At 34.3% G+C, this 18859-nt stretch overlaps 1 protein-coding gene across 6 annotated transcripts in view; it reads left to right on the top strand.

Moving 5' to 3' along the window:
* Positions 1-18859, top strand: part of KIZ (kizuna centrosomal protein) — a 234001-nt gene that overhangs the window by 172964 nt on the left and 42178 nt on the right. For all 6 annotated transcript variants that reach the window (XM_043989452.1, XM_043989450.1, XM_043989451.1 and 3 more), the window contains one exon: positions 5020-5167. In XM_043989452.1, the coding sequence (XP_043845387.1) occupies positions 5020-5167 (148 nt within the window). The remainder of the gene's footprint in view (positions 1-5019; positions 5168-18859) is intronic.

Genomic DNA, 18859 nt, shown 5'->3' with positions numbered 1-18859 from the left:
AAAAATTGTGCCAACTTTATCTTACTTGGATTGTGAATATGTATACCAACTATTTTTTTGTTTTCTTATAAAATTATATCTATTGAAATTTTCAGTTTCATTTAAAACTTTGGTCAGAATATCAGGCTGTTGCCAAGAAGTTGAAAGTAGGAAAAATGTGGTAGAAATTACATAACTATAATATTCTGTTTGGTAAAGAACTCATTTAGTTGGAATTAATAATAGACCATTTCAAGCATGTATCAAACCAGAGAAATTTATAATCTACTTGATTATAGCCTTCATTTTTTTCTCTCTGTCATTCATTTATAATTTTCCAATACAAAGTAAATATCAATAATCAATCCCCTCTAAATTCTCATTTATTTAGAATTTTTTGTTTGTTTTTGTAACTCTTTAGAGCACAGGTGCCAAGAAAAGTAGAATCAAGTAAATGACAGACAACCGCAATCACAAATTAGTACTGAAAGTCTTACTTTAAAATTATTTTTCTTTAATTCATTTAATTTTTGTCTAATGACCTTGGGTAAGAAAGTTTAATTGGGTTCTCTAAGAGTTAGGACTGGCTATCAGAAATAAAAGTCTAGTTTTGTAGTTCTGGTTATCTTTCATTTGATGTATGACTATCTACAAGTAAGTTAGCCTTTTTTTTCTTAGTGTCTTCATTTGTGAGTGAGCAGAGCAATCATAAGTAAAGAGGTCTCTTTTAGGCCAGGATTTATGACAATAACTGCTTTAGGGGTCACTATCCTACAAGGTCTGGTCTTTAGTTTTGTAGGTCAAAATATTCATTTTGATCAATTCACCAAGAGAGATGGCCATAATCAATCACTTCACTTTAACTGAATTCACACACAAAAAACTGATTTAGAAATAAAAATACTAGTTAATTATTTTGGTAAATTACTACAGAATTGTACATTTTAGGTATCAAATATTGATAATTTTTTTCAATCTTGAAAGAATTTTATTTTTTTCCAGTTACATGTAAAGATAGTTTTCAACATTTGTTTTTTAAAAGATTTTGAGTTCCAAATTATTCTCCCTCACCTCCCCCTTCCCCAAGACGGAAAAAAATCTGATATGGGTTGTACAACGTGTACAATCACATTAAAAATATTTCTGCATTAGTCATATTGTGAAAGAAGAATCAGAACAAAAGGGGAAAACCTCAAAAAAGAAAAAAAAATGCAAAAAAGTTCAAACATTATGGTTCAATCTGCATTCAGATTCCACAGTTCTTTTTTCTGGATGTAGAGAGCATTTTCCATCATGAGTCCTTTGGAATTGTCTTGGATCATTGTATTGTTGAGAAGAGCTAAGTCTATCACAGTTGATCATTGCACAATGTTGCTGTTACTGTGTACAGTGTTCTCCTGGTTCTGCTCACTTCACTCAGCATCAGTTCACTTAAGACTTTCCAAATTTTTCTGAAATCTGCTTGCTCATCATTTCTTATAACACAGTAGTATTCCATTACATTCATGTACCAACACTTGTTGAGCCATTCCCCAATTGATGGGCATCCCCTTAATTTCCAGTTATTTACCACCATAAAGAGACTGCATAAATCAAATATTCGTACTTTATAACCTGCACTACTTCCCACAGATGAAATAATCATTCTTAAATGAGAGAAATTGTTTCAATTCTTTGGTAACATTAGAAAATAAGATGTTGGGGGCAGCTAGATGGCGCTGTGAATAAAGCACCAGCCCTGGATTCAGGAGTACCTGAGTTCAAATCCGGCCTCAGACACTTAACACTTACTAGCTGTGTGACCCTGGGCAAGTCACTTAACCCCAGTTGCCTCACCAAAAAAAAAGAAAAATGTTATTTAAAAACAAAAGAAAAAGAAAAGAAGATGTTTTCCTAATAACAAAATAAAATCAAAAAATAAAATACCTGGAATTGTTTTTAGTTTTACCATTTTACATATCTGTGGTTAAATAACTTCATATCTCTGTTCAAAAACCCTATTTAAATCTATTTTTAAATGATTAGCATGCCCCTATTTCCTTATACTCAACCTATCCTAGTGATACCAAACAACTGGGAATACCTTCTCAATAATTAACAAGACTCCCTTTCATCTTAAACTTCTTTCTTATTCATTCCTTCCATCTTGTATTCTTCATAGAGAAAGAAATAACATTCTGTTGACAGGTTCCCCTGCCACCTTTTCCATTGCTGATTACTCTTTCTCTAATACTCTCCAACTCATTGATCATGATTGAGGAATTAAAATACTCCTTGTTTTCCTAGTACCACTTTCAGACCCTCCCTTAACCACCTTAACTAACCTCTTTTGAAGTTCACATTACTAAAATTAATCATCCTATCTAAATCTTGATAGCTGTTATCTATAACCTCCTAGGACATTTTCCTTCCTTTCTTAATGAGTTCAATGCCTGACTCATAATCTTTCTCTCCTCCCCTTCTTCCTTTTTTACATTAGGAGACTTCTCTGTACATATTGATACTCCCTCAAATATCCTCAAGGCCCTCAGTCTGTTAAATCTATTTCTCTTCCACCTCAGTTAAACACAAGAGATAGACATTATCTTGCCTTCACCCAATAGTTTTCCAGTTCTATGTTCATGAACTCCTAAATTCCTTTATCTAATCATAATCTTTTATTATTCCATCTTTCCCTGTAATTTACCACCCCTAATCCTGTTCTTCATCCTCATCCTGATTCCCTCCATCCCTTAGCTTTCCTAGGCCATTACCCCTGCAATGACTATATTCTCCTCCCTATTTATCTCAGCCTTTTGGTGAATTCACTCAATTGCACACCATCCTTCACCCTCAATTCACTTGCCCCTTTTTCCTGTGGCCAGTCACCTCTTGCCAAGCCACTGTCCTGGAATACTCCCACTATCTACCTCCATTGTTTTCATTCACCTGTTGCTAAATGGAACTGAAGGAAATCATGAAACCATGTTGACTGGGCCAACGACAACTGCCCCCTTACTTGAGCAAGGCAGATCTTCTCTTCCCCTTGAATCAATTTCCTATGGAGGATGGGTTGAAGAGAGGAGAGACTTGAATTAGGGATTCAAACTGACTCGAGAAAGGGAGACCTAAAAGGGTATTGTAATAGTCCAGTTGAGAAATGATGAGGGGCTGAATTTGGGTGGTGGCTGTTCAAATAGAGAGAAGGAAATAATAATAACTAATATTCATAGAAAATATTTATATAGTGCTTAATATGTGTGAAGCACTGTGCTAAGTGCCTTACAATTATTATCTCATTTGATCCTCACAACAATCCTGGGAGAAAGGTGCTATTATTATCAACCATTTTACAAATGAGGCAACTTAAACAGGGGTTTACTCAAGGTCACACCAATAGTAAGTATCTGAGGCCAGATTTTAACTCAAATCTTAATTCCAGGCCCAATACTCTATACATTGGACCACCCAGCTGCCAATGTAATGGGAGAGGAGTTATAGAGGTAGAATCGACAAGACTTAGCAACTGATTTGTATATATAGGGTAAGGGAAAGTGAGGAGTCAAAAGTGACACCAAGATAATGAGAACCTAGGTAACTAGAAGAATGGAGTTGTCCTGGAAATGAATTGAAAAATTTGGAAGGGGTGGTTTTGGAGGGAACTGTAATGTTTTAATATCTGTGATGTAGACAACATTTATCTATTGTAGGCATAGTCTAGCAGGTTCAGGCTGTTTTCACTTTTTATAAAGTACAACAGGCATTTGTAAACCATAATATCAAATTAAAACTTTACTAAAATTTAAAACATAATGTAAGAATAGAGAATATACTCCCCTTCCTTAGTCACTGCATCAGAAACTGAAGGATGTGATATGCAGGCAGTTGAAGCTCAGGAAAAGATTCTGACAATCCTCCCTGAGCCCAGGCTTATCCTTTTAAAGTTCAAACAACTAGGTGTATAAAGCATCAGGGGGATCTGATTGAAGGTGAGAGGAGAATTGGACCTGAGTTGAGTGACAGAGGACAATATGTCACCCAAAAGCTATAACAACCTCAGTATCCCTCCTTCCAAGAGCACCTATAATAGCTCCAAGTTTATGTGGTAGGGGAGAGAGAGAGTTGAATTTTACCAATAATACCTGAGCAGATAACTGCTAAGGGTGCCTGGGAGACCTGAGAAGCAAACTGTTTCAGAAGGGGGAAGGTTGGGAGTTTGCACAACAGAAGGAAGGGGAATGTTGAGGGATAAGGGTAGGGAAGGTTGTATTTGAGAGAAGCTGAGGTTTGGCTTTTAAATGAGGATGAGGTGCTACCCATTTTCCTACCCTCCAATTATTTGATCACATGCTCCTAGGGATTAGTCTATGGAGGAAAGGGAGGAAAATCTCCCAGGAGACCCTAGCCCTCACTTTGGAGACCATTGTTCCAAAGGGAACATTCTTACATTTGTGAGATGCTGCATGCAAGGATTTGTGATGGAAAACCAATCAGAAACACCAGAGCTATGAAAACCTTTTCAGGAAAGTTTTGACACTGAGTTAAGAAGTCAGAAGGAATTGGAAAAAAATGTCTACTCAAGCATGTGAGAGGATACTAGAGCAGAGTAAATAATGACCAATATGTACAGATAAGGATGGTTTCTAATTAAATAGCAAGTTACATTATTATCCTGTGGTGTTTATATTACTTTTGATCTTGCTCTGATTTTTAGCTTTTCAAATATAATGTTATTAATGCTAGGCAGTGCTTTTATGTTCAACCTCTTAAAAATATAATGTTCTTATTAAAAGAAATGTGTTAAGAAAATAAACTAATCTCTCATATTATATGCTTATGGAGATACTAGCTATAAAGATCATAAGACTATATCCAAAGCAGCATGTTCTGATTGCAAGCAAAGTTATACCTTGTAAACCCCAGGTTAAGATTATATTTTGATTATTACTATTTTAGAAGCTTACACTTAGTTATGGGACCCTTGAAAATATTTCAGGTTTCCTTCTATAAGTGATCACTATTCAATGTGACAAATTGATCATTTTTTTTCATATTTTACAGTTCTGAAGAACTATCAAACTATGATCCATTAAGAGAGCAGTTATCAAAGCATGTTTCTGCCTTAAAAAAACACAAAATCTCTCTCAAAGAAGAAGTAGCCAAGATGTTTGAAGTCTTGATAGCAGAAAACAGTAACCAAAGTTCCACGGTTAGTAATTTTTGTGATCGTTTTGTACTATACCATTACTCATTTTGGGACAATCTAATATTCTTAAGATCTACAATGTAAAGGAAAACAATCAGAAGTCTGCAACAAGGGTTTTCAAAGCTTTTTAGGTTATAGAAGCCTTTGTGTTATATTTTAGTTTTAGTTTTTTTTTTTTTTAGTGAGGCAATTGGGGTTAAGTGACTTGCCCAGGGTCACACAGCCAGTAAGTGTTAAGTATCTGAGGCCGGATTTGAACTCAGGTACTCCTGACTCCAGGGCCGGTGCTTTATCCACTGCGCCATATAGCTGCCCCTGTGTTATATTTTATATCCTAGAAGTCCAACTCTTTTTAAAATTTTATTTTTATTTGTGACATCTAATTATATTTTATACATATATCAAACATAGATATAATAGATACATAGACACATATATGACATATAATATAAATTTTCTACATTATTACATTTAGATATACCTAGATATATTCTAATATATATAACTTAGTATTTTAAATATTTAAATAACTTTTATAAATAGCATATACATCACTTTATATGAATAATATATATGACAAATTTGTTTAAATATAATTATCATATAAATAAGACCTATATAACTCATATATGCACAACATATATATTTATGTGTATGTATATAAATACATATATACCTCCTGAACCCTTCCCAGCACACCCCTCCCTTACCTTTTTTTTCCAGATTAAACATTTTTATTTAGATTTTTTCTGTTCCAGCCTCTATACCTCCTTCCCTCTCTTCCCTCCTCCCCGCCCCCCAGGCAGCAAACAATCTGATAAGAGTTATACATATATGATCATGAAAAACATCATCATATTTGTCACTTAATGAAAGAATGTGAAAAATAGCATGCTTCAGTCTGTTCCATCAATATCAGTTCTTTCTTTGGAGGTGGATAGTATATTTCATCAGTATTCTTTTGGGATTGTCTTGGATTAATGTATTGTTTAGAATAATCAGGTCATTCACAGTTCTTCATCAAACAATATTTTTGTCTCTGTATAGTGTTCTACTGGTTCTGCTCACTTCCCAATACATCATTTCATATATGTCTTTCCAGGCTTTTTTGAAGTCATCCTTTCTGTCATTTATTACTGAACAGTAATATTCCATCACCATCATATACCATAGTTTGTTTAACCATTCCCCAATTGATGGGCATACCTTTGATTTCAAATTTTTAGCCACCACAAAAAGAGTTGCTATAAATATTTTTGTACAAATAGGTCTTTTTCTCTTTTTGAGGATGCCTTTGGGATATAAACCAAGTAATGGTATTGCTGGATCAAGGGATATGCACAATTCTATAGCCCTTTGGGCATAATTCCAAATTGCTCTCCATAATGGTTGGATCTTTTCACAACTCCACCAACAGTGGATTAGCATCCCAGTTTTCCCACAATCCCTCCAACAACCAATATTTTCTGTTTTAGTTTTATTTGCCACTCTAATAGGTGTAACTATTAGAAGTGCAACTCTTGACATAGTACAACAAAGGTCCTTTTTATGGGGAACTGACAGTAGCAATAACCCCTGTGAAACTCTGGGAAAGATATAGAACACAATTTGGTTTTGTTTTTGTTTTTTTTTTAATTATTTTTTTTTTTTTTGGTGAGGCAATTGGGGTTAAGTGACTTGCCCAGGGTCACACAGCTAGTAAGTATTAAGTGTCTGAGGCCAGATTTGAACTCAGGTACTCCTGACTCCAGGGCCAGTGCTCTATCCACTGCACCACCTAGCTGCCCCGAACACAATTTGAAAAACACTTTTTTCAGTAGAGTATAGGGGTTCCTTTGTGCTCTGTAGCTGTTGGTTATTGGCTTGGAAAATACAGCAGAATTCATGATGACTGCCAAAGATATTATATAAGACCCATTTATGGGATTTTTCTATTTTTAGCATTGACAAGAAATCGAAGGCAGCTAGGTGGCTCAATGGATAGAGCACTGGGCCTGGTGTCTACAAGAACAGAGTTCAAATCCAACCTCAGACACTTACTACTATGTGACCCTGATCAAGTTACTTAAGCTCTGTTTGCCCTAATCCACTGGAGAAGGAAATGTTAAACCCTTCCAATATCTTTGCTAAGAAAACCCTATGGATAGTATGATACAGGGAATCATGAAAAGCCAGACTTGACTGAACAACAACAACATAGAAGTAGATCACATTTTTAGACTGTGCCCTCCTATTAACAAATATTTTGACTTCTGGCTTTGATTGATTTTAAAATTAACTTGTTTTGAAATTCCCAAAATAATTTTCCCAACTTATTTTTGCATGTGATTTTACTCATGTCCAGAACTAGTCATTAGTATTAACAAATAAGCCAGAAGTTAAACACAAAAATTAGTATTATCTCCTTCAATTTTATCATCTTAGGAGACTGTTCAGAACATTTTCAACAAAGTCACCATTTGTCAGAATATTTCTCTTTTGGAATTAGCTTTCAGAAACTGTGGTCCATTTCTGACTATTCTCATCGAGGACTTTCTGTTGAGGGTATATTTGGTTGTTGGAAAAATCCAGAATCATCTGGAGCCAAGCCTGGTAAAACACTATTGGGCAATGCTATTTTATGTTGAAAATTAGATATGACTACAAAGTAATACCTAAAGCTGATTACCTCACCTAGATCATAAACTGATTTTTTAAAATACAGCTCTAAGAAAAGAGTTCTACAGATGTTTTGAATAATAATTGTATCATTAGAATAACAGTGTAGTTTTCCAAAGTGACTACTGTGAAGGAGAGCAACTCATATTTAACTGTAAATTCCAGCGTTTTTACTTTAAAAAATATAGTATCATAACTTTGTTCTCCACTAAAACTCTCATCATGCTGTGGAGGTAACACTACTTTCTCTGAAGTATACCACTTGAATTGCTAGCTTCATGTAAATTCTAGAGACCCAGCAACAGACTCCATTTGAGTGAGTTTGGAAAGGTTCATCACCAGAGGACTGACCACCAGATGATGAATTTTTTCTGGCTCTAGCAACTCATCAGACCTCCTTAGTCTTTCATAGATAGTTTAATCTGCATCAGTAGAAACAGTTCCCATATAGATCATATCATGATTCTTTAATGTGTTGAAGCTAGTAGTATTACATTGAAGTCATAGCACATGCATGTATCTTGTTGTCCCTCAGAAGGGACTACTAAAATCTAATTGAAATAAAAATTTATTAGAAACCCTCTATGGCCAACTACATCTTTAAAAGGGTTGCCTTGCCTGGCCTTGCCTCCCTGAGTAACCATTCCATCAAGCTCCAGACACCCTCCATAGTCACCTTCAGCTCCACTAGGACTGCATTGCCCTACCCAAAACTAAACCCCTTTAGACAATGATAACCTGCCTGAACTCCTTCCTCAATAATTAATATTCTTATTCTTACCCCATCATTCTCACCCATCTGAACCCCTAGTTGTCATTATTCAAACCCATTTCTCCATCCCCTGTTCCATCTGTCCATTTAACTGGTAAGGAAATTAACTCAATAAATAACTGGTCTATAAATAAAGCTCACCATAAAGAGATACAATAAGCAAAGCTGAACAGTCCACAGAGCTGAATCCCAGAGCACAATTCTTGGGATGTTTTGTATGATCTAATAATCCTACTTCTGAAATTTATTGGAGGTGTCTTCCTACCCTGTTAACAGATGCTCAGTACTATTTTATGTGATACATTCCTATGGACATTGATAGTCTACTTAAACTCATTCCTCAGTGATTTGATATCCATGTTCACAACCTTTGAAATTCCTTTATCTTTTCATAATCTATTGTCATTCCTCCTCTCTCTCTGCCTTCTAACTCCAAGCCTTCTTTTTCATCCTCAATGCAACTACCATTATCTCCACCTCTAAGTTCTATCGCAGGTTATCAATATTGCACAGGCTAAATTCTTTTCTCTTCCCTATCCAAACTCAATGTGATACCAATTCAAATCCACTGTCTCTTCTATCAAGTCCCTTGCCCCTTTATCCTATAGGTCTTCCCCGTTTCAAACCTCAGACTTAGATTATTCCCATAATCTGCTACCTTTACTCCTGCTCACATTCTGCTGAATGAAGCTGGAGAAAATCAGGAGACCATGATAACTGGGTCCACTGTGAGTTTATGTTACATAATCTCAACTGGGTCCTCACTGTGGCAAGGCAATCCTTTTATGTCTCACTGATCTGTTCATCATCCCACTCACCACAATGACTTTTTCAAACGTTTTCATCATTCCTCAAATCTTCTATAACTCCACTTCCCCAACCCTTTCATTTTAAAACCTTGTCTCATATTTTATTGAAAAAAAAAAAAAAGAAGCCATTTGTTGAGTGACCCCTCTTAATCCATCCTCCTCATTTGGAATTGCCAAAATGTTTCCCACAACTGTCATGGCCTACACTCTTCTCACATGAAGAGGTAGACCTTTTCTTTGCTGAGATGAATCTCTCCATGCACACATGTGATCCTAATTCATCCCATCTTTATTATCTATCATACCTACTTTCTCACTAATATCTTTCCTGTCAATTTACTGCTTCCCTACTACCTACAAACATGCCTATGCCTCCCCATACTCAAAGAACCCTCCAGTCTTCTTACACTCTACCCTTTCTCCCCTCTGCTACATACTCTACAAACCAGGGACACCGGCCCCTTTGCTGTTCCTAGCACAACACTCCAGACTCCATGGATTTTCACTGCATGACCTCCATGCCTGGAACTCTCTTGCTCCTCATCTCAGCTGCCAGGCTTCCTTCAAGTATCACCGAAATCACACTTTTTTGGCTGTGATATAGCACAGTGAAAAGAATGCTGCAGCTGGAATCAGGGAGACTTGAGTTCAAATACAGCCTATGTTACTTACTAGCTGTGTGACCCTACACAAGTCACAACCTCTGTTTGCCTTGGTTTCCTCTTCTGAAAAATGAAAAAAATACTTCTAAGAGTTATGGGGAATCAAATGAGATTAATATTTGGAAAGAGTTTTGCAAACCTTAAAACTATGTAAATGCTAAGTATTATTATTGCCTTCTTCAAGAAGCCTTTCACAAATATTTTATGAAATAAATATAAGAGCTATTAGGAATATCTGATGAATATCATTGCTCTCTTTAGTCAAGACTTTAAAATGTATCTACAATTGTATTTTTTAATATAATGGATTACAACCAACATATTAAACTGTCCAACATGTTGTACTCTTAAAAACAAAAGCCTTTTTCCAGTTTTCCTCATTCTTAGTCCCTTCTCTCTGAGATTCTCTCCAATTTATCCTGTATATATTTTGTTTTACCTAATTATTTTCATTTTGTCTCCCCCTTTAAACACTGAGTTCCTTGAGAACAAGCCCTATATCCTTTGCTTGAAATATTTTTCCTCATCCCTTTCTAGTCTCTTTAAGGCTAGATCAAGTGCTACTTACCAAGTGCTCTATGACACCTTTCCTCATCTAGTGATTACCTTGTATTTTAGAAAATATATATGTTTTGTTATTTACTTATCTCTCAACATGTTGTCTCCTCCTAGTACAGCATAAACAACTTGAAGTCAGGAACTGTTTCAATCTTGCTTTTATTTTCCTAGCACCTTACATAATTCCTGGTACATAGTAGGTGCTTAGTGAATGCTTACTGAATTGAAGACAGTTGGCTAGATCCTTTTCCACTCGTGATCCCTTTTTGCCCAGGAAATTTTTATGTGACCTTGGATATATATGTATATAAGATAGGTATACAAATCAAACATATACTGCCAGATTTTTTGAAACCCCCTTATTCAGTAACGTGACCCCATGTGGGGTTGCAACCCACAGTTTAAGAAGCTTTGTGCTAAATGACATATTAAATTTTAAGTCTGGCACATGTATATGTTATTAAATGAAGTTTTTGTTTGTGCTTTTTAAACTTAAAAAAAAAATTTTTTAAATATCAGGCTTCAAATTATAGATGGTTGGGGGTATGATAACTATTTGTTCCCTGAAGATATATTTTAGTTTTTTAAGTATTTTCAGTCATGTTTTTGCTTTTATACCCTTCTTGATACATATATTATTAATATTCAGTAGAGAAACAGAGACAAATTAATCAGAATTTCTTTGAAGCTCAGTGTAACCTCTTATTCTCTGTAGATTAATAGCTTGTCATAAGTGATCATTTTATCTTTTCCTTAAAATATTGTAATACCTGCTGAACTAAATTTATGACAATTTAATTTTTAAGTTCCATCTATGTATTTTGAATTTTTGTTTATTACATATAAAGTAGCTCACTACATAAAAAGATGTCATTTCTAAATGATAGCAGCATGCCTGTTTTTCTTCCTTTAAGCTTTTCCATTCGCTTTAAACCATGGTAGAAAAAGAGATAATTTTGTTTATACAGGATATATTTCTTTGTTTCCTATGAATTATTGGCTTATAACATGATTCATGTGAATAAATATGCTATCCCAGTATACTAGTGTATTAGGTGAAGAAGTTAATCACTTTTTAAAAATCTATAAACTATTCAGTGGTATTCTCTATGCTTCTGTAAATTCCAAAAACTAAATTTAAAACTTCTGTAAATTAAAAGGTTTTTATTTAAGATGGTTTCTTTATTTATAGTCTTTAACATCCAGAAAGTAAGATAGTTTTCTTCTACTTGTAATTATTTAGAAAGTTCTTAATAGCAATGCTTTAAAAATCATCAATAATCAATCAGACATTAAACATTTACTAAACACCTGCTATGTTCCAGGTACTACACTAAGTATGGATAAATTAAGAAAGGCAAAAATCAATCCCAGTACAAGATAAATTGGAAATAATCAACAGAGCTTATATTTTGTACTCTAATCTAACAAAGAGAGTAATTCAATACCTATTAACTAATACCAGTAAATAGCTTGATTTTCATAATTTTTTGTGTGTTTCATCTGACTGTAATAATAAATCAGAGAATTTCTCTTGAAAGCAATACAAATTCTAATTAATTTTTTTGTCTTTCATTTGAACATTTACTTACTTTATTGCTGTACTTAGCTGTATTGCTATAATATTAAAACTCATAGTATCTGGTGGCCATCCAGATTTGGGGGTTCTAAAAGAACACTTGATTCTAATTTATGAAGTGAGTAAAAACAAAAGTTCATCCATTGCACTGGATTTCATTTGATAGTTATCTTTGTTTATTCATTGGGATTTTTAGATTATTCCTGAAATTAAATTTATTTGATGTATAATGACTTTTTTCCAAGATAGTATCAGAAGCATTGGGCTGTAAAAGTACAAAATTCAAAATAACATTCCTTCTCAGGACCTCCCACCACCACATACTTAAGTATTAAGGACAGTAAACATGTGATTAAAACTATTTGGTTCAATGTATCAAAAAAGTTTTTATCTATTTTCATATATTCCTAATAATCTTGGGAACACAAAAGTACCTTGATAATTCTTTAGAATTAATTTTTATTTTCCTTGATTTGAAATCTCCTTAAAACAGCTCAGAAGTATAAAGTACAATCTATAAAGATTGTATTGACTACATTTTCCTTGTAGGACTTCATGTTTATTCTGTATATACTTCGTTTTTACTTACTGGGAAAATGCACAAGAATGAAAAACACATTGGAGGAAAGTAAAAAGCAATAAAAAATAGGGGTAGATAAAATGGGGAAAAGAGGATGATTAGGGAAAGGATAAGACTATTGCTTGGGATGGTTAGGATCATGTCAACAGATGTAAGAGAGAAGACAAAACTACTTAACTCTCATTTTGCTTCTCATTTTTTCTGCCAAGGAGAGTGATCTTTGAAGTGGAAAGGATAGAACAATAATGGCTAATTGGAATGTGATCCCCAACTCAAGAAGGGAAAATAATAAGAGAGCATTTAGTAGCCCTTGATGAGTTCAAGTCACAACTTACTACGGAACTGAAAGAATTAAGATAATGTGATGCTGAACCATTGTCAATAATCTCTAAAAGACTGTGGGATACAGAAGTGCTGCAGGTGTGAAGAAAGGCATTTCCAGTTTTTTTAAAAAGAAAGAGTGAAGTCTGTAAACTGTAGTGACCCCAAACTTCCCCTAACCATGTTTTTGCATAGCTATGAGTTATAGAAATTACAGTCTATAAAGAATTAATGATGAACGTTATTTAGAGGTCATTGTAGAGGCACATGGTACAGGTGAGTAAACTACAATATATAACAAAGATTTATGTTTGGGCATGATGGCTGATACTGGGTAGGCTGAGACTAGTGGATCACTTGAGCTTAGAAATTCTGAGCTGCAGTGTATCCACATTAAGGCTAATGGCAGGATGAAAAGTCCCTGGGAACAAGGTCCATCAAGCGGCCTAAGGAGAGGGGAACTGGCTCAGGCCAGAAACAGAGCAGGTCAAAGCTTCTGTACTTATCAGTAGTGGAGGCAAATTGAGTGATTGCTCCCCTTACGGCCTGAGCAAGACCCAGTCTTAAAATTATTGTCATCATCATCACAACAGTAACAACAATAAAAATTCAGTGCTATGAAGAACTAGAGTAAAGGGTGTTATCAAGGAAATATATTATCAGAAGAGTACTGGTTATGTGGAAGAGCAAGGGCTAAACAGTAAATGAGCCTATATGTTCCACTGATATCCTCTTCCATATTAAGAAAAAGGAAGGCCCTGAGCAAAAGGTAACCTTCTTGTGGAAGGAATGGACAAAACTGCATAGAACAGGAAGGAATAGACATGTTGCAGTCAGCATCATTGGAGAAAATGTCTACGTCAGTGAGATCACATTTTCAGGTTTGAGTACATGGTCTACTTGCTAGGTAGTTAGTCTCTAATACAGTTCCTTAAGGATCTGTGCTTGGCACTTTGCTATATAACATTTTTATTAATGTTTTGAAGAAGGCATTGATGGCATGTTTCACAAATTTGCAAATGATACATAGCTAGGAGGGATAATTAATGCTTTGGGTGATAGACACAGGACCCAAAAAAGACTGAAATGGAATATTAAAAGAAGACATGGTATCTGTACAAGCAAAACATCTTGACCTTTCTGAGAAGAAAACAAAACCCCACAACCTAATGGTTACAAAAAATATACCTAAAGAGTAAAAACCATTCACAGGATGAAAATGAGAGGTTAGAACAAAATTTTCCATGCATCAGGTGCACTCTCCAAAACATACTGTGGTCATGATAGCAGTTGAAAATAAAAACTAACAACATAAACAAGAAAAGTATATTTATGCCAAAAGGAGCTATAGGCAACAAAACGATATCAATATTAAATTTAGGTGCTCCAAGTACCTTAAAATTTAATCACAAACAAAAAATTATTAGACTTATAAGAAGATATGGAAGAAAATATAGAAGTAATAACATAATAAGAGGAGAATTTAATATCTCAGTTTTGGACAAACCTAACAAATTCAGTAGGGAAATATAGAATTCAATAAGTTTCTGGAGAAGCTAGATCTATAATGGAGTCAGGAGTACCTGAGTTCAAATCCGGCCTCAGACACTTAACACTTACTAGCTGTGTGACCCTGGGCAAGTCACTTAACCCCAATTGCCTCACTAAAAAAAAAGAAAAAAAAATTAGTAGAAAAATAGATAAACTGCAAACCAAATAGACTATAGAAGTGATAACCAAAAATTAAAAGCCAGTTCTTTAAAAAGACTAACAAAATGATAAGCCTTTAGACAACCTGACTGAACAAGGCAGAAAATTAAATAAACAAGATGAAATCATAACAAAATCAGATTTTAAAATTATCAAAATTCCCTATGCACAATTATATGGCTAACAAAACTCAGAATACAAGAAAAATAGAGGAATACCTTAAAAATATGAAATATCCAAACTAAGAGATGACCACCTAGAGAGCTTGAATAGTGTAATCTCAGAAAAGTAGATAGAACTAGTTATAAAAAACTACCAAAAGAAGAACCTCATGTTCCTAATGGATTCATAAGAGAATTACATGAAACTTTTAAAGAATATTTAGTAATAGTACTATACAAAATATTCCCTAAAACTAAGAAAGCACCCACCAAACTCATTTTATGAGATAACAAAAGCCTTAAGCCCTAAACCAGGGAAGGATAAAGCAGAGAAGGAGAACAATGGCCGCAACATCATTAATGAAAATAAACTCAGAATTTTTCAGTGAAATCTGGTCAGGTGGATTATCACAATTCTTCTAAGAAACCATTCATTATGATCAAATTAAGATTTATGCAAGGGATTCAAGAATGATTCAACACTCATTCTCCTCAGCCTCTGTCCTGAACAGTCAGTAGTCAGTGGCTGTCACCATGCTGGCCACCGCTGTTCCACCTAGGTGTGTGTCTTGCTGCAGCCCCCTCCTCCTTGTCATCCTCTCCTGCCGCCACTGCTATCCAGTCAGTTCGCTGCTAATCCTGTGGGTCTCATGAGACAGATGAGAAGTTTGATGCTCGCTGGGTGACATACTTCAGCAAACCAGATCTTGATGCCTGGGAATTATGAAAAGGAATAAATACATTGGTTGGCTATGACCTGGTTCCAGAACCCAAAATCATTGATGCTGCTTTGAGGGCATGCAGATGGCCAGATGATTTTGCTAGTGCAGTTCGAATTCTAGAAGTTGTAAAGGACAAAGCAGGACCTCATAAGGAAATCTACCCCTATATTATCCAGGAACTTAGACCAACTTTATATAAATCGGGAATCTCTACTCCAGAGGAATTGGGCCTGGATGAAGCATAAACTCTAATGGATGGGTTTCTTAAGGATTTATTGCTAATGCTACTTGATTATACACATTTACCTGGAGATGCTGATGATAAAATATTATTTGAACATGTTTTTCTTTATTGAGTCCCAGTCTGTATAATATTTACTTAGACATTAATAAAAGAGAAACAGTTTGAACTTTAAAAAAAAGAATGATTCAACATTAGGAAAGTATTAATCATAATTACATCAAAAAAATCCAAATCACATGATTATTTCAATAGATGAAGAAAACATTTTTGACAAAGTACTTTTATTTATGCTACCTAGACACCCCCACCCCAAAGTACAGGCACTGAGGGATCCTTTTTTTTAACATCATAAAAATCTAAAATTAAAATCAACCATTTTATGCAAAGGAGATACATTAGAAGCTTTACCAATAAATAAAAGAGTAAAGCAAGGATGATTACTCTATCTTATTTGGTGTAATTCTAGAAATGCTGGTAGTTGCAATAAGTGAAAGAAAAGTAGAAAGATAGGTGAAGAAGAGATAGAACTGTTATCTATTGACTGATCACATTATAGTTTGTTTAGAAAATCATAGATATTTTCAAATTACTAATTAAGACAATAGCTTCAGCAAAATTGTAGGCTACCAAGAAACCAACATCATTTATATCATTTCTATATAATAATATCAAAATCCAGGAAGCAATAATGGAAAGGAAAATCCCATTCCAAATAACTAGAAAATGCACAAAATATTTGGAGATTAGTCTTCCAAAGCACATAAAATACTTGCATACAGTTACCAAGTGCTCCTTTAAAAAAAAATAAAGGACAGATTAACTAGCTGGAGCAATATTCTGTGCTTATAGAATATTATATTGAATAAGAATGACAATATCACCAAAGTTAATTTGTAGTTTTAATGCTATGTCAATAGAACTATCAAAAAAGGATACTTTATAGAACTCAATAGAAAATTTAAAAATTCATTTAGAGAACCAAAATATCTAGACTGTCAGGGGAAGTAACGAAAAAAGCTAGAGATAAAAAAGGAATAGCATCTTAGACCTCAAATTGTAAAGCAGAAGTCACCAAAACCATTTGGTGTTGGTATAAAAAAGTGGAGTAAATCAAAGGACTAGACTAGACAAAGAACAATAAAAAACAATGCAACCCAGTAATCCAGTGCTCACTAAGCTGGAAACCATAAACTACTTGGGAAAAAACTCTCTATTTCATAAAAACTAGGAAAACTGAAAAGCAATCTAGAAAAAATTAGGTTAAGACTAACATCTTGAACCATATTCTGTAATAAATTCAAAATGCATGTGTGACCTTATTATTAAAGATGTATTATTCATCATTGCACATATAACCTATATCTAATAGCTTACCATCCTAGGCAGGGATAAGGGGAGAAAGGGAGGGATAGAATTTAGAACTCAAAACTTAAAAAGAAAAACAAATGTTAAAAATTATTTCAACATGTAATTGTGTGGGGGAAGAAAATACATATTTAAAAAAAGATTTTCTAAAACGATGTACTATAAAAAAGATGAGAGAAGCAGATCAGAACCATGAGTGGTAAGCATATTCTTAACTAAACAAGGTGGTACAGGCAGTTATAAAAGATAAAACAGATGACTTTAATTACATGAAACTGAAAAGCTTCTGCATAAGGAAAATTAATATACCATGGATTAAGGAGAGTGGTCAAATGAGAAAAATATCTTTGTATCTAATAACTTTGATAATGCTTTGGTATCCGAGGTTTATAGATAACTTACAGATATAAGACCAAAAACCTTTTCCCAGTAGGTAAAATAGTTAAAGAATATGAACAAACCTATATCCAATTGCTTACTGCCTTGGAGTGGGGGAGGGAGGCAATGAGGGATAGAATTTGGAACTCAGAACTTTAAATTAAAAATGCTTATTATTTAACTAAACAAATTAGCATTTTAAAAAAAGAATATGAACAACAAATCCCTAATGAATTGAAAGCTATTAACAACCATAAGAAAAATGTCAGGTGATTCAAAATGAGAGAAATAAAACTCAAAACACCTGAAGTTTCACCTCATTTTCTATAGATTGGCAAAGATGACAAAAGACAGGGATAATTAATGTTGGAGGTGTTGAAGAGAAATAGGCATACTAGAACATTGTTGGTGGATTTGTGAATCAGTACAATCATTTTGGAAATCAAGGAGGTCATTTATAAGAATGATGTTCTCTTATACATCAAAATATTTAAAGCAGCATTTTATGTGGTGGTATATTAAAAAAAACTGAAAAAGTAGATACTCTTCTATTGGGGAATAGCTGAAACAAAGTGTGGTGCATAAATGTAATGGGATATTACTGTAAAAAATTATGAACATGGGGCAGCTAGGTGGCACAGTGGATAAAGCACCAGGCCTGGATTCAGAAGGACCTGAATTCAAATCCAGCCTCAAACACTTGACACTTACTAGCTGTGTGATGCTAGGCAAGTCACTTAACCCTCATTGCCCTGGAGAGAGAGAGAGAGAGAGAGAGAGAGAGAGAGAGAGAGAGAGAGAGAGAGAGAGAGAGAGAGAGAACTTATGAACACAATGAAACACAGGAAGGCAGAATTTTAAGAAGCAATATACACTATGATTAAAGTAGTGGAAATGGGAAGAACAACATTTAAAAGTCAAAATTGGATGTAGCAAAATTAGCCAAAGAAAAATCATTGCTCTAATGATATGAGATGACACCTATACCACCCCCTTCTTTTGCTGAGATAGGAGATCCATGGGTGTGGAACATTGCTTATATTTTTAAATTTGTCTAGTTTATTGATCAGTTTTACTGATTTTTTTCTTCTTTTTCTTTCAAAATTATTATTGATATATAATAATATATAATTTATTATATATTATAAAATTATTATATACAACTATCTTATATTG

Source organism: Dromiciops gliroides, chromosome 2 (assembly GCF_019393635.1).
Source record: "Dromiciops gliroides isolate mDroGli1 chromosome 2, mDroGli1.pri, whole genome shotgun sequence".
Lineage (NCBI taxonomy): Eukaryota > Metazoa > Chordata > Mammalia > Microbiotheria > Microbiotheriidae > Dromiciops > Dromiciops gliroides.
This window is presented reverse-complemented; position numbering and strand designations above follow the sequence as displayed.